At 45.9% G+C, this 13998-nt stretch overlaps 1 protein-coding gene across 5 annotated transcripts in view; it reads left to right on the forward strand.

Annotated features, from left to right (window-relative positions):
- Nucleotides 1–505: 505 nt before the first annotated feature.
- Kif6 (kinesin family member 6) overlaps nucleotides 506–13998 on the forward strand; it is a 315011-nt gene continuing 301518 nt past the window's right edge. For 2 of the 5 annotated variants that reach the window (XM_052745598.1, XM_052745599.1), the window contains exons 1-3: nucleotides 507–667; nucleotides 6892–7001; nucleotides 13150–13224. In XM_052745598.1, the coding sequence (XP_052601558.1) occupies nucleotides 602–667; nucleotides 6892–7001; nucleotides 13150–13224 (251 nt within the window). In that variant the 5' untranslated portion in view covers nucleotides 507–601. Of the gene's footprint in view, nucleotides 668–1172; nucleotides 1192–6891; nucleotides 7002–13149; nucleotides 13225–13998 lie in introns of those variants that run through there. The other 3 variants (XM_052745603.1, XM_052745604.1, XM_052745602.1) reach the window with 3 other exon arrangements.

The following is a 13998-nucleotide window of genomic DNA, read 5'->3' on the forward strand; positions in this document are numbered from 1 at the left end:
ACTATCGATCTGAGCCGCACTGATGTTTGGTTTTAATTTGCATTTTCCTAGTGAGTGGAGGTGGGACACGTTTTCAGACGCTGTCTCCCAGGAGCTCTTCATTTCTAGACGTTCACACGGGAAGCAGTCTCTTCACAGGGAACTCAGCACCGCCCTTGCCCTCCGGTTGTGATTTTCTGTTGAGAACCTGCCTTGTCACACAATGATTTCCAAGTGAATTCAGAACAGCTTGGGAGTCACAACCAAAAAAAGCCTTTATTTCAATGCGTGATAAACGGCAGACTGACTTCACAGAGACTAAAGGAGTTAAGGAATGAGGAAGGAGTTGTTAGGAAGGGGGCCAGGCTGGGGGTTGCAAACCCTTTAACTCAAGTCCCAGGAGCATCTCCCACACACATGCGCAGCGCCCCCAGCTCGGTCCCGCCCCTAGCCCTTCCTCTTAGTCCATGACCAATTAGGGTGGAGGAGGCGGGATCCCGCTGGCCGCGGTGCTGCTTGGGTAGCATCCTTGGTTACTGTTGCTAGGGCAGCGGGTCTCCGCTGGAGGTGGGAGTAGGAAGTTTTGGGGAGGTCAAGGGTCAGTGCGGAGTCTCTGTTGGAGATGGTGAAGCAGACGATCCAGATTTTCGCTAGGGTAAAGCCCTCCGTACGGAAGCAGCAGCAAGGGGTACGGGCCGCGGGGTCGGGCGTGGGGCGCGTGGGGGCCCAGCGCGGGGGGCGGGGCGCGGGACTACCACGGAGACTGCAGCCCCGAGGGTGGACAGGGCTCGCTCACAGCCTCAGCCCCGCACCTGGCACAGGTGTGCACACTTGTGCACGTGTACCTGTTTGCACACTCACCTGCGCCGTGCCCCATCCACACACGGGCGCTCCTTGCACTCTTCTAGGCCAGTACCCACCCACCCCCAACCCTGCATATGCAGCTTGGAGTTGGGGATGATGGGTCCCCAATGGGGCAACTGGTGTGCAAGTATTGTAATGCACGCTCTTAAGTGGAATCGTACAATTACAGACAAGCGTGCACACGTGCTTTCCTTGGCATGCTACAGCCTGCGGGATTTCTTATCTAATTAATTGCTTTGCTGTTCTGTGACGTCCACGGATTTCTTTTCTTTTTTTTTACATGCATTCGTAATAGATGTGCTGTGTGTCCGGACACACTCCCTGCCCCCAGAAAGCATTTTAACCGAGGTGTGTGCTAAATAAATCTAGAAGTTTGCAAAGGTTGTGAAGACGGAGGTCCCCTCTCTGCCTCCTGAGTGAGCTTGGTCCTGACTGTGTGGAGAGAGCACCACCTGCCAGGCCCCTTTCCCCTTTATTGTTGGTCCTCTGCTGGGACTCCCTGCCCTACTTTCACACGTGCAGACGCCATGTGGTAGGTTAAGAGGCCAGGGCGTCCAGCTGGTGAGTCCCAGGAACTGACTTTGTTTAATTAACTTGATTCATTGTTGTTTGTTTGTCTTGAGACAGGGTCTCACTTTGTAGTCCTGGCTGGTCTGAAACTCAGTATGTAGACCAGGTTGGCCTTGAAACCACAGGAAATCCACCTGCCTCTGCTTCCTAAGTAATGGGATTAAAGGCACGGGCCACCACTCCTGCCTCTAATTTAGTTTTTAACTTTACATTTGTACCAAGACTTTTAATTGCTTTTTCACTCTCTCATCTTTCTACCTTTTCCACACAAACCTGCTTCCCAACAAGTCCCCTCCCCCTTTCAGGTCTTTTCTTCTTGTTGTTTGGTTTTTGGTTTTTCAGGACAGGGTTTCTCTGTGTAGTTTTGGTGCCTGTCCTGAATCTCGCTCTGTAGACCAGGCTGGCCTCGAACTCACAGAGATCCACCTGGCTCTGTTTCCCCAGTGTTGGGATTAAAGGCGTGTGTCACTGCCGCCCAGCCTCAGGTCTTTTTTATTTATTTATTTATTTATTTATTTATTTATTTATTTATTTATTTGTGCAAGGCGCCGAGTTTAATTTTAATTAAGGATTTTGAAACTTACATTTCCTCTACAGACAAACAAAACAAAACCCCCAAAGACCTTTTCCCTGACTTCCAAAGTGAGTATTCAGGCAATTTGGTTCATATTTATGAATGCCTAGAAGAAGTGTCTAATTAGTAATGTTTTACTTCTATTCTTTTTCAGTGTTGTATGTATGCAAATGTGCAACATTATGGCATCTTATAATTTAGCTTTGGCCTCTGGCAATTTATGTCCTTAAAACAAGGAGATTATAATGTCTCTGCCATCATCATCAGTGGCCTTTATCCCATGAAGATCATTCAGAAGAAACTGTAAGAAAAGACCCCAGAGAAAAATATTAGTCATTTCAAAAATTTTATTTATTTTTATTTTATATGTACAAGTGTTTTGCCTGCATGTACATATGTGTACCACATGCATGCAGTGCCTGCAGAAGCCAGAAAAGGGCATCAGATCTCCTGGAACTGGAGTTAAAAATGGTCGTGAGCCCCCATGGGTGCTGGGAATAGAACCCTGGTCCTCTCGTAAGAGCAGTAAGTGCTCTTCACCACTGAGCCATCTCTCCAGCCCCAATATTAGTCATATTTGTTTAAAGAAATAAAACAGTAGGGAGAGGACTATGGGCATCTCTGCTCCTACCTCTCCCTGCAGTTCCCTGCGGAGATCCTTCAAAGCACGTGTGACTCTGACCTCTGGATTGCTTGGCAGCCAAAGTCAAGTTCTGCTACGGTGAGGACGTGGGCAGGCGAGAACTGGGAGCTCTAGAGGCCTTGAACTCCCAATACCCTTGCCTCTACCCCTCAAATGCTGGAGTTACAGGTGTGGGTCACCAGTAGAGGCTTTTCCTGTGAATGCTGACTGTTTTGCTGAAGCAGACGGGGAGCCAGATGGTCTTTAACTTGTGTTAGATCGTTTCTTCCTCTTCAAATTCAAGAAACTGGGGCAAGAAGGACAAATACAAAGCTATGCTGGTGGCATAGGACTGTAAGTAACCCCACCTAACAATGTATCCAGACCCTGCCTCCAAAAGAGAGAGCTGTCTTGGTATGTGCTAAAGCATTTTGGTGTGGTTGAGGCTTTTATTGCAGTCCAAAGTTCGATTAAACAAGAAATACAAGTCTACTCATGGTAACAAGAACATTTGATTGCACATGTGGATCCTAGCAGTCGACAGGCAGAGAGGCAGGGAAATCCCCTGATTTCAAGGCCAGCCTGACTGTTCTTTGCCCTTCTTGATGAACACAGAATGGGTTGTGTGGTCCTCCAGGAAGTAAGCTCAGATGTCACATCACGCTTTCATGATTGTCATAGAAGCTCATTATGCTATAAGCACAAGCAGCAGAGAACAGGAATTGACACATACCTAGTTAGTGTACTTCAGAAGCTCCACCGTCGCGGGTTCTTCTTAGCCCTGGAAGCTTCGCGGCTGTCTGACTGTGAATGCTATTTACAGTACAAAACCAGGAGCAGTTCCGAGGCTGCATCCATCTAACTCCTTGAGCCATAAAAAAATCAGCTGTACCAGTTTATAGATTAGGCCAGACCTGGGGGCACTTACCTGTCGATCCCGGCACTCAGTGGTGGTGGTTAGATCAGGGGGTGTTGAGCCAGGAAGACTGTTGTGGGTTTGAGGTCAACCTGGGCCCCATAGTGAGCTCCAGGCAACTCCAGTAGTGTTGGCTACTACTGTATGAGACCCTGGTGTTATTGTTGTCATTAAAAAAAAATAATCTGGGTAAGGTGACACACACCTTTAATTCTAGTATAGGGAGACAGGGGCAGGTGTGTCTCTGTGAGTTCAAGTCCAGTCAGGTCTACATAGTGAATTCCAGGATAGTCAGGACTTTACACTGAGACCCTATCTCAAAATCAACATGCACACACACACACACACACACACACACACACACACACAAAGAGAGGAACTGTGAAATCCACCCTATTAGCCTAACGTTTCTGATTCAAAGGACTTTTTTTCCCCTTTCTTTGGTGGTGGCAGTGCGAGGGTTTGAACTCATGGCCATCTGGATGCTAGGGAAGCACGTGCACTGTGCCACCTCCTAGTTCTCAGGGACTCCCCAATGCCTTGAAGAATGTCTTAAGCACAGTGGTGGGAATTCGTTTGCTACCCCAGTCCCCCTTTTCTGATTACTGCGTATCGATAGATACCAATTGTTTGTAAAGATATATTTTTTAAATTATGTGTGAGTGTCTGTGTGTGGGTATGTGCAAGTGAAAGTGAGTGCAGATACCCTCTGAGGCCAGAAGGGAGCAGCAAATCCCCCACAGCTGGTGACTGTGGGTGCTGGAAACCAACACTGTGTCCTCTGGAAGAATAACAAGTACTCTTAACCACTGAGAGAGATCACCAGCTTCCACCCAAGATACAGATTTTTTAAAGTCTGTGTCACCTGTCAGGTTTGTGTGTTCGTGTCATACACACTCCTTTTACTCACTATCTGTTAAACTAGCAATGCCCTGCCCCACAGGGTAGATTTTTTTTTTCGTATTCTTCTCTCATATATTACATCCTGACCACAGTTTCCCTCCCTTCTCTCCTCCCAGTCCCTTCTCCTCTCCAATTCTCTTACCCAGATCCACTCCTCCATTTCCCTTCAGAAAAGGGCAGGCCTCCCGGGGATATCAACCAAACACAGCATAACAAGTTACAATAAGACTAGGCACATCCCCTCATATCAAGGCTGGATGAGGCAACCCAGTAGGAAAAAAAAAGGGTTCCAAGAGCAAAGAAAAGGGTCAGAGATGGTTCCCGTTCCCTTTGTTAGAAATTCCACAAAAACACTAAGCTGCACAGCCGTAACATATATGCAGAGGACCCAGGTCACACCCCTGCAGGCTCCCTGATTGTTGGTTCAGTCTCTGTGGGTTCCTATGAGCCCAGGTTAGTTGGTTCTGTGGACCATGTTCTTGTGACGTCCTCCACCCCCTGACTCCTACAACCCTTCTTCCCCCTCCTCCACACGATCCCCTGAGCTCTGCGCAATGTTTGGCTGTGGGTCTCTGCATCTGCTTCCATCAGTTGCTGGATGAAGACTCATGATGATTATGCTAGGTTCTGGTCTAGAAGTATAACAGAGTATCATTAGGAATCATTCCATTGACTTGTTTGTTTGTTTATTCATTTATTGCTGGTTGTAATGTCTCTTAAGAAAAAAAAAATCTAGTCAGAAGCCTTGAACCCTCAGATGCCCCCCTTCTTCTTCTGCTTTCAGAAATTTTATTTTACAAAATGATTTTTTAACCTGAACTTTTCATGTTTTTTAAGTAAGATGTTTCAGTTAGAATCTGCTTAGGCCAGGCATGGTGGCACATGCCTTTAATCCCAGCACTTGGGTTTGGTGGCGGCAATAGATGGATCTCTGCCAGCTGGGTCAGCATAGAGAGATCCAAGCCAGTCAGGATTACAAAGTGAGACCCTGTCTCAAATTTAAAAAAAAAAAAAAAAAAAAAATCTGCTTTGGAAATTATTCATACTTTCTGTAAACTTAGGGTTTCCTTGGGTAGGAATATGACTCCTACCCTCTAATCATGCATCTAAATGAGTCTAACTTAAACAGGAAGTCCTGCCTGCAAGAAAGTATTTTATTTCCTGGTGAAAGACAAGCAGTCTTTTTAAATCTTCTTTTTATGGTGCATTACAAAATACTTCCATTTGCATTACATCATCCGTCCCCACCCCCAAGCACTCTGCAAAGGAGCCTGGAGATTTTGTTTCCCACACTTTATGTATAAGGGACCTTTGATTCTGAGAGCAGTGGCTGGTCACACACCTGGTAGTTGGGTTCAACATGTAGACTTTAAATTGCAGGCTTTCTTTATAGCCTTGAGTGTTGATTTTCCTGGCCAAGAAATAAAAGAGTAGGTGACGGAGACAGGAATCAGAAAATGGACCATTGTCTTAGGGCCTCTAGTTCCACATCGGCTTGGAAAGTGGAAGTGATTCCTCCCAGGTCACTTAGTAAGTAGTGGCTGAGCTGTGGTGGGGAGCACAAGACATCAAAGATATGCATACATATCTTTTTAAACCACACAACTTATCAAATTCCTGAAGCTTGGGATTTGGGGGGATGTAACTCAAACTTGGATACCCCTGTTAGCTCTCTGAGAAGGTTCAGACATCACTACTGGGACTCTGTGTCTGTGGTTCACACATGCTCAGAAGTGCATATGGGCTATAGCAAGAGTGTGAACTTTTTCTCCAGAATGGGGAAGCAGTGCTTAGCATAAAACTTTCAAGGGTCTTCTCAATGACAAGGATGTATTTACACCATCAAATTTGGATATTCGATCATCCAAAGATGGTCAGAACCTTAATACAGCATGGTGGTGGTTTGAGAATGTCCTCCATAGGCTCAGATGTTTAAATACTTGGTCTCCGGCTGGTGGCCCTGTTTGAGGAAATTATGGAGCCTTTAGAAGCTGGAGTCTTGCTGGGGGAAGTATGTCACTGGGTTGGGCTTTGTGGATCTATAGCCTCACCCGCTTCCAGTTCACTCTCTCTGCCTCACGTTTGTGTGTGAAGATGTGATCTCTCAGCTTCCTGCTCTGGCTGCCTGCTGTCAGGCCTTCCCCCTGCCACTATGGACTCTCCCACAGGAACCACAAGCCAAAATCAACTCTTTCTGGCATAAGTTGCTTTGGTCATGGTGTTCTATCACAGTAATAAAAAGTCACTAATACAAGCATCAGTTTAGGTTATAACTCTTGTTTTGTTCTATGCATTTGTTTAAGCCCACTAACAGTTCAAAGAAAAATGTTATTATACTGTGCTGTGATATTTTGTCATAAACGTACAATTTTTGTTGTACCATTACCATGCTAATCATATTCAGGTCAGAGGTCTTGCTGGAATTTTACCATTTATATTCACCTGTTGTTCTTGTATTTGCAGATTTATTCCATAGAAGAAGATGAAAAATTAACACCTAGCTTGGAGATTCTCTTGCCCCGAGATCTGGCGGATGGATTTGTGAACAATAAGCGAGAAAGCTACAAGTTTAGGTGAGCTTGTGTTCCTCCTCCTCCTCGTTTCTGCGTCACTGAGCCAGTGCTTGTCCTGCGTCAGTTTCTGCTGCCAGCATCACCAGCCCCGTTACTGTGGCAAGCAGAGTATGGCCATCTCATCTGGTACACAGAACTCGAGTGCGTTACTGTGCCTAAGACTAGAAGATAGGTTTCCATGTCTGCGATTACTGCAGGGCTGGAGAGATGGCTCTGTCCTTAAAGTGCTCGCCTTCCAAGCCCGAGGACCTGAGTTCAGATCCCTAGAGCCCATGTGGAAGCTGGACAGAGTAATGCACCCTAAGATCCCAGAAAGGGCAAGATGGGAGGCAGAGAGGTGGAGCCCTGCAAGCCCTGGGGCAGCTCACCTGGCAAAGTTGCAGGTCGGTGAGAGCTCCGTTCTCAAACAGAAGTTGGAATGAACCCTGAGTATGGACATGTGACGCTGACCTCTGACCTCCACACATACATGCACCCCACCACACACAAATATGCACACACATGAACACACACACATGAACACACACACATGAACACACACACACACACAGATATTAAAGACATAACACGATTGGAGTCTCAGATTCCAGCTTTAGTGTTATGATTTTCCCCGCTCTGTTCATTATGGGTTAGTCCCTGAATGAAGTCCACACATGTGTAATGTTATTAAATGTGAGATGTCTAGTCTGAGTATTAGTTATATTAGTTAGGTGGCTTTATTTATAAATGATACACAGGTCTCAGGTGCGCATGTACATATTCAATACCTGTGATGTCCTGTGGAACATCCATTGGAATCATGTCTGTCCTGAAATGAGGTACTCTGTAATGTATTCATTTATTCTGAAGATTCAATATAAAAAATTAAGAGGATATAAAATATCTCAGGAACCTTTTCATCTTGATCTCATATCATAGTGACAAAAATTTGGATATATCGGGTTTAATATATTATTATGATTAGTTTCCCAGGCTCCTTTTTTTTCTTTTACTTTTTTAAAAAAAAACTGCAGCTGGAACACTTTAAATAACATTTATGGATGGTTTTATATTTCTCTTGGGCAGTGCCTAACCATATGGTTCGGGTGAATGTCCCAAGCATCCACCCCTGGGCATTCTTCACTGCCAGCCTGAGAGATGAGAGGTCCATGGGGACAGGAAGAACAAGACCCTTAAATGGAAGAGTGCTTGGCTGTTTGAGGAAAGAAAGAGGACCATGAGGCTTACAGAGCAAGCGAGGGACAGCAGGGAAGAAGACAGGGCGTGGAGAAGCCAAATTATATAGGAACTTATGAGTGACTGGAGCTGTCACCTCAACCGCCATGGGTAGGAAAAGGGTGATGCCGAGGAGGATGGACTCATCACATGCCTGTTGTAGTAGCATGGCCCTTGCTGACCTTGCAGTGGGATGGTCCCTGCTGACCTTGCAGTGGGATGGTCCCTGCTGACCTTGCAGTGGGATGACCCTTGCTGACCTTGCAGTGGGATGGTCCCTGCTGACCTTGCAGTGGGATGACCCTTGCTGACCTTGCAGTGGGATGGTCCCTGCTGACCTTGCAGTGGGATGGTCCCTGATGACCTTGCAGTGGGATGACCCTTGCTGACCTTGCAGTGGGATGGTCCCTGCTGACCTTGCAGTGGGATGACCCTTGCTGACCTTGCAGTGGGATGGTCCCTGCTGACCTTGCAGTGGGATGACCCTTGCTGACCTTGCAGTGGGATGGTCCCTGCTGACCTTGCAGTGGGATGGTCCCTGATGACCTTGCAGTGGGATGACCCTTGCTGACCTTGCAGTGGGATGGCCCCTGCTGACCTTGTGGTGGGATGGTCCCTGCTGACCTTGTGGTGGGATGACCCTTGCTGACCTTGCAGTGGGATGACCCTTGCTGACCTTGCAGTGGGATGGTCCCTGCTGACCTTGCGGTGGGATGGTCCCTGCTGACTTTGCAGTGGGATGGCCCTTGCTGACCTTGCAGTGGGATGGTCTCTGCTGACCTTGCAGTGGGATGACCCTTGACATGTGCAGCACATACTGGAATAGGGTAAGGCAAACAGGTAGAACAACTGTAGTAGCCTCCCCTCCATGGGAAGTAGAGTGCTGAGAAGTGTCCCTTGTATCCAGTTCTGCATTCATGGATCTAACCAACCTAGATACTACATAGAATTAAAACTGTCTGTACTGAACACACACAGACTCTTTTGTCATTGTTCCATAAACAGTATGGTATAAAGCTATTCACAAGACATTTGCAATGTATTGGGTGTTGTGAGCAATCTGCAGAATATATGGAAAGAGGTGCATGGACAATGTGATGTAAGAGATCTGCACAACTGCAGATTTGGGTCTGAGGGTGCAGAGGCTTGACTCTAATTGAATTCTGAGCATTTGGAGGTCAGAGCTGACAGTTTGCCAGTGAACTCATTACAGGGTAAAATAGAAAGAGGGGGATCAAGGATGGCGGGGAGTTAGGGACTGAGCATTTAGAAGGATGGAGTTGTCATCTTGTGGGGTGAGGAAGATTTCAAAAAAGGCTTCAGACAGGAAGATTAGCCTGTGCAATTGAGATGGGCTTTAGGCAAAACCTACACAACATCCTAACTAATGAAAGTACGTCTTGGTCATCGGGAACCCCATGTTCTGTCTTGGTGCGTTATTGATGGGCATGAGGACCCCGGTCATTCCTTACCCCATGGCCTCAACTTCATCTTCATAAGAGTTAACTGAACTTCTTACAGCAGTTCTGAATTCTAGGATTCTCTTCTGTTCTTCAGAGGAAAGCTGGTCGAAGTTCCTCTCCAGGTTGTAACATAACTCTGTTGTGAAAATGAAATGTTTGGAGATGGTGATACTCATGCTCAGTATACAATTACCAGTTAACTATAAACTTTGATCTTGAAGTCTTTGTTCTGAAGTAGGGAGATAATAGAAATATCTGGATCATTACCTGTTCCTCTATTCTTTTAAAGACCAGAAGATATCATTTTAAAATTATTTAATGGATGTAAAGCTCTTTAAATTTGTTTTAACGAGGTATATGTGTGTATGTACATGTGTGTGTGCAGGTGCCCATGGAGGCTAGAAGAGGTTATTGGATCCCCTGGAGTTGGCCTTACAGATGGTTGCAAGCTGCCCTATGTGGTGCTGGAAACTGAACTTGGGTCCTCTATAAGAGTAGCAAGTGCTCTTAACCTCTTAACCTTAATGGCTGAGCCATCTCTCTACCCAGAGGATATTCTGCTCTTCCCCCAAGGAATTCAATATGCTTTATGAGTATTGTTTTAAAATTACATTTCAGTCTAATTATTACCTTGGTAGAGGGCTTAGCATGTGGGAGTCACTTGTATTTGTGAAATGGGTCAGTCAGTAGGTGGCTGATCATAATTAACTTTATACAAGGAACCTTTCAGAATATATTCTGTGGGTGACTCGGTGCCACCTTGAAAGCTCCTGGCACCTCTTGCTGTTACAGTAATAGATATAATTCCTAGTACTCAGGGAAGTGGGGTGGAGAATGTCTTATTGCCTCAAGGTCACCAACGACCCATCTGAGAGATGCCAGTGAGCCCTGTTCATAGGCAGCTTCCCAGAGGCCCTGCTGGAAATCTGTAATCCACCACCAGCATAGCTCCGTCAACCATGCTCCTTAGAGCACACTCATGCATGGTGGCCACTGGCTGTGTGTTCTGTGGACCCCTGTGCCATGCTGGTGTTCAGATCTAAGGTTGTGTTTTACCTATAGGGTTTGAAGGGGTGATCCAGGCACACCAACAGCAAATGCTACCACCTCATACCTGCTGTTGCCTCCTAAGTTCTGAGACCAGTGGTTCTCAGCCATGGATCATTACTCCCATAGGGTTGAATGATCCTTTCACAGAGGTTGCCTGAGACCATTGGAAAACACGTATTTACATTATGATTCATAACAGTGGCAAAATTACAGTTATGAAGTAGCAACAGAATAATTTTATGGTTGGAGGGTCACCACAGCATGATTAACAGGTCTCAGCATAAGGGAGGTAGAGAACCACTGCCTTAGACTATCTCAGTGTAGAATTCACCTTTTGCTCATCTCAATGAAGGTTGATAAGCCCTAGGGGTCCTTTGAAGTTAATATTGGTCCATGATGATAAAATGTCTTTCTATTTTGTATTTCTAATCTAACTCTGGACATTCGTCTGAACTTGTCAGTAATAAAAACTGTCTTATGTGTCCTGCAGTCTCGCCACTTCAGGTGAATATGGCCAGTGGACTTGTGTAGGCAGGCATGTTAGCCAGAGGACCAAAGGCACCACGAAAGCTGCTTAAGATGCCCTCAGAAATTCCACTTGAGAGTTTTTACTTTAAAGACTATCCTCTCCATTTTTATTTTAAAAAATGTTAAGTGACTGGGAAGAGATCTCAATCGGCAAAGTGCTCACTTTGCAAGCACAAGAACCTGAGTTCAATCCCCAGAACATATATTTTAAAAGCTAGATGGGATGGCATGCTCATAATCCCAGACCAGGGAGATAGAGACCCCTGGGCTTGGTGTCCAGCCAGCCAAGCCCACTTGGTGAGCTCCAGGCCAGTGAGAGACCTCTCTTTAAGACAAAAGGTGGATGAAACCCGAGCAAAGACACCAAGGTTGTCTTTTGACCTCCACATGCACGCACAAGTGCACATGTATGTGCGCACGTACGCGCGCGCACACACACACGCAGAAGAGAGAGAGAGAGAGAGAGAGAGAGAGAGAGAGAGAGAGAGAGAGAGAGATTTAAATGTATGGAAAACATAAGAACAGGCCAGTCAGTGCTCTGTGGGAGATCCTCTTTTGTGATGTTTTGGTGGTTGCTGTTAGCACCTCGCCCCTCTACAGGAGAACACTGTCTCACCCGAGTGTCCCGCTGTGCTGGTGACCCTCTACCAAACTCAACAGTGATTCTGCAAGGAGGGTGGGTCAGCCACTCTGCCAGCTCCCAGAACTCCTGTCCCCGCCGCTCTGATGAAGACCCGGCTTTGCAGGACAGATCAGTCTTTTCTGACTTTTGAATCATGGGGAAGAAAATGAGATAACAGCCCCACAGCTGGCATCACTGTCATAGAAGGAGGCATCTAATGCATGGGCAGTAGCTGCAGTTTAAATGCCGTACATTCAGGGATCATGCAGTTCACACTTGCAGTCTTTCCTCACCGGGCAGACGTCGGAAGCCCAAGGGCCTTTTACACCCCGTTCTTGGGTTTCCAGCCCATGCAGTTCTGGAGGTTTGACTCTGATACCAGCCACAGAGACTGTGCTGTTGTGTGTGTGTGTGTGTGTGTGTGTGTGTGTGTGTGTGTGTGTGTGTGTACCAGCCACAGAGACTGTGCTGTTGTGGAATGTTTGTTCAGCTAGGCAAAGATGTGTTACACCTGTTTATGCTGCATTTGTTTAACTATGTAAAGATGAGTTGCTGTTTTACCTTGCCTGCCTAAGGCACCTGATTGGTCTAATAAAAAGCTGAATGGCCAATAGCTAGGCAGTAAAGGGATAGGTGGGGCTAGTGGGCAGAGAGAGTAAGTAGGAGGAGATACTATCTAGGCTTGAGAGAGAAGGAGGGGGAAAGAGAGGGAGATGCCAGGGGCCAGCCAGCCAGACACAGAAGAAGCAGGAAAGTAAGACATACAGAAGGAAAGGTTAAAAAAAAAAAAAAAAAAAAAAAAAAAAAAAAAAAAAAAAAAACCCGAGGCAAACTGTAGATGAAGAGAAACAGGTTAAATTAAGTTATAAGAGCTAGCTAGAAGCAAGCATAAACTAAGGCTGAGCATTTATAACTAACAAGAAGCCTCCATGTCATGGTTAAGGGGCTGGCAGTCCAAGAAAGCCTGCTACGCTGTCCTTCTTGAGAGCGAAAAGCACACAGTTATTATGTGGTTCAAAGCTGGTGTGATTCTTTCAGAGGGGGACAGTTGTACAGATCTTGTCAAAGCCATACTGTTTACTCACCATTTGTGAGCAAGAGCACAATGACACAGTGTGAGGGGATGACAGGGAAAACATTGTGCTAGGTTAGCTAAGCCCAGTGATGTCAGCGTGGGGTCATTTACAAACGTGTTTGTGAAAACAAGATTCATTGATCCAGTAGCGTTTGAAGGCTCAGCTTTGAGATAATTACCATTTTCACATTGCAGATTTCAAAGGATTTTTGACCAAGACGCAAAGCAAGAGATCATTTTCGAAATCATTGCCAAACCAGTCGCCGAGAGGTAAGATTTCCCACACTCTGGTCAGCGGGCTCATGGCTTTTCATCTGTCTTCAGGCCTCGGGTAATGGTGGTAATTTGCTTCCATGTATCAATCATGCACTCTGGCTTCAGGGCGTGAAACGTTGATAGCATTAATTATTCATATCAATAGCTGTTTGTTTGGACTCAGATTGTGAGCCTCAAAGCAAACCAGAGATGCAGACGGTCCAGTGCGGACTGGAGAAATGGCTTAGTGGTTAGGAGAACTTTCTGTGTTTGCAGAGACCAGGGTTCAGTCCCAAGCACACACATGGCAGCTCACAACTTCCTGTAACTCCAGCCCCGGGATCTAACACCCTCTTTTGGCCTCCAAGCGCAACTACACACCTGTGTACATACTAACATGCAGCTACATACACACAAACACATAAAGAAATCCTTTAACACTTTCCATAAACCAAGGGTTGTATAGGCTGACACTGCTCAAGGTGGTGTGGCCACTGGTGTTGGAAATTAAGATGGTTTTCTAGCTGTTATTTCAATGTACTTTCCTTGGTTCAATATTTCTTTTATTACTACTATTATTATTTAATATTCATGTGTGCCTGTGTGGTACATATGTGTGTGTTCACATGTGTGTGTGTTTGTGTGGATGCACTTATCTATGCTTGAGAGTGTGGAAACTAGAGGTCACTGGACGTCAACATGAGATGTCTATCTCAATGGCTTCTCTGCCTAATTTTTTTAAGATAGAGTGTCCGACTGAACCTGGAGTTCACCACTTCATCAAGAAAG

This window comes from Peromyscus californicus, unplaced genomic scaffold (genome assembly GCF_007827085.1).
Source record: "Peromyscus californicus insignis strain IS unplaced genomic scaffold, ASM782708v3 Scaffold_19__1_contigs__length_69161282, whole genome shotgun sequence".
Taxonomy (NCBI): domain Eukaryota; kingdom Metazoa; phylum Chordata; class Mammalia; order Rodentia; family Cricetidae; genus Peromyscus; species Peromyscus californicus.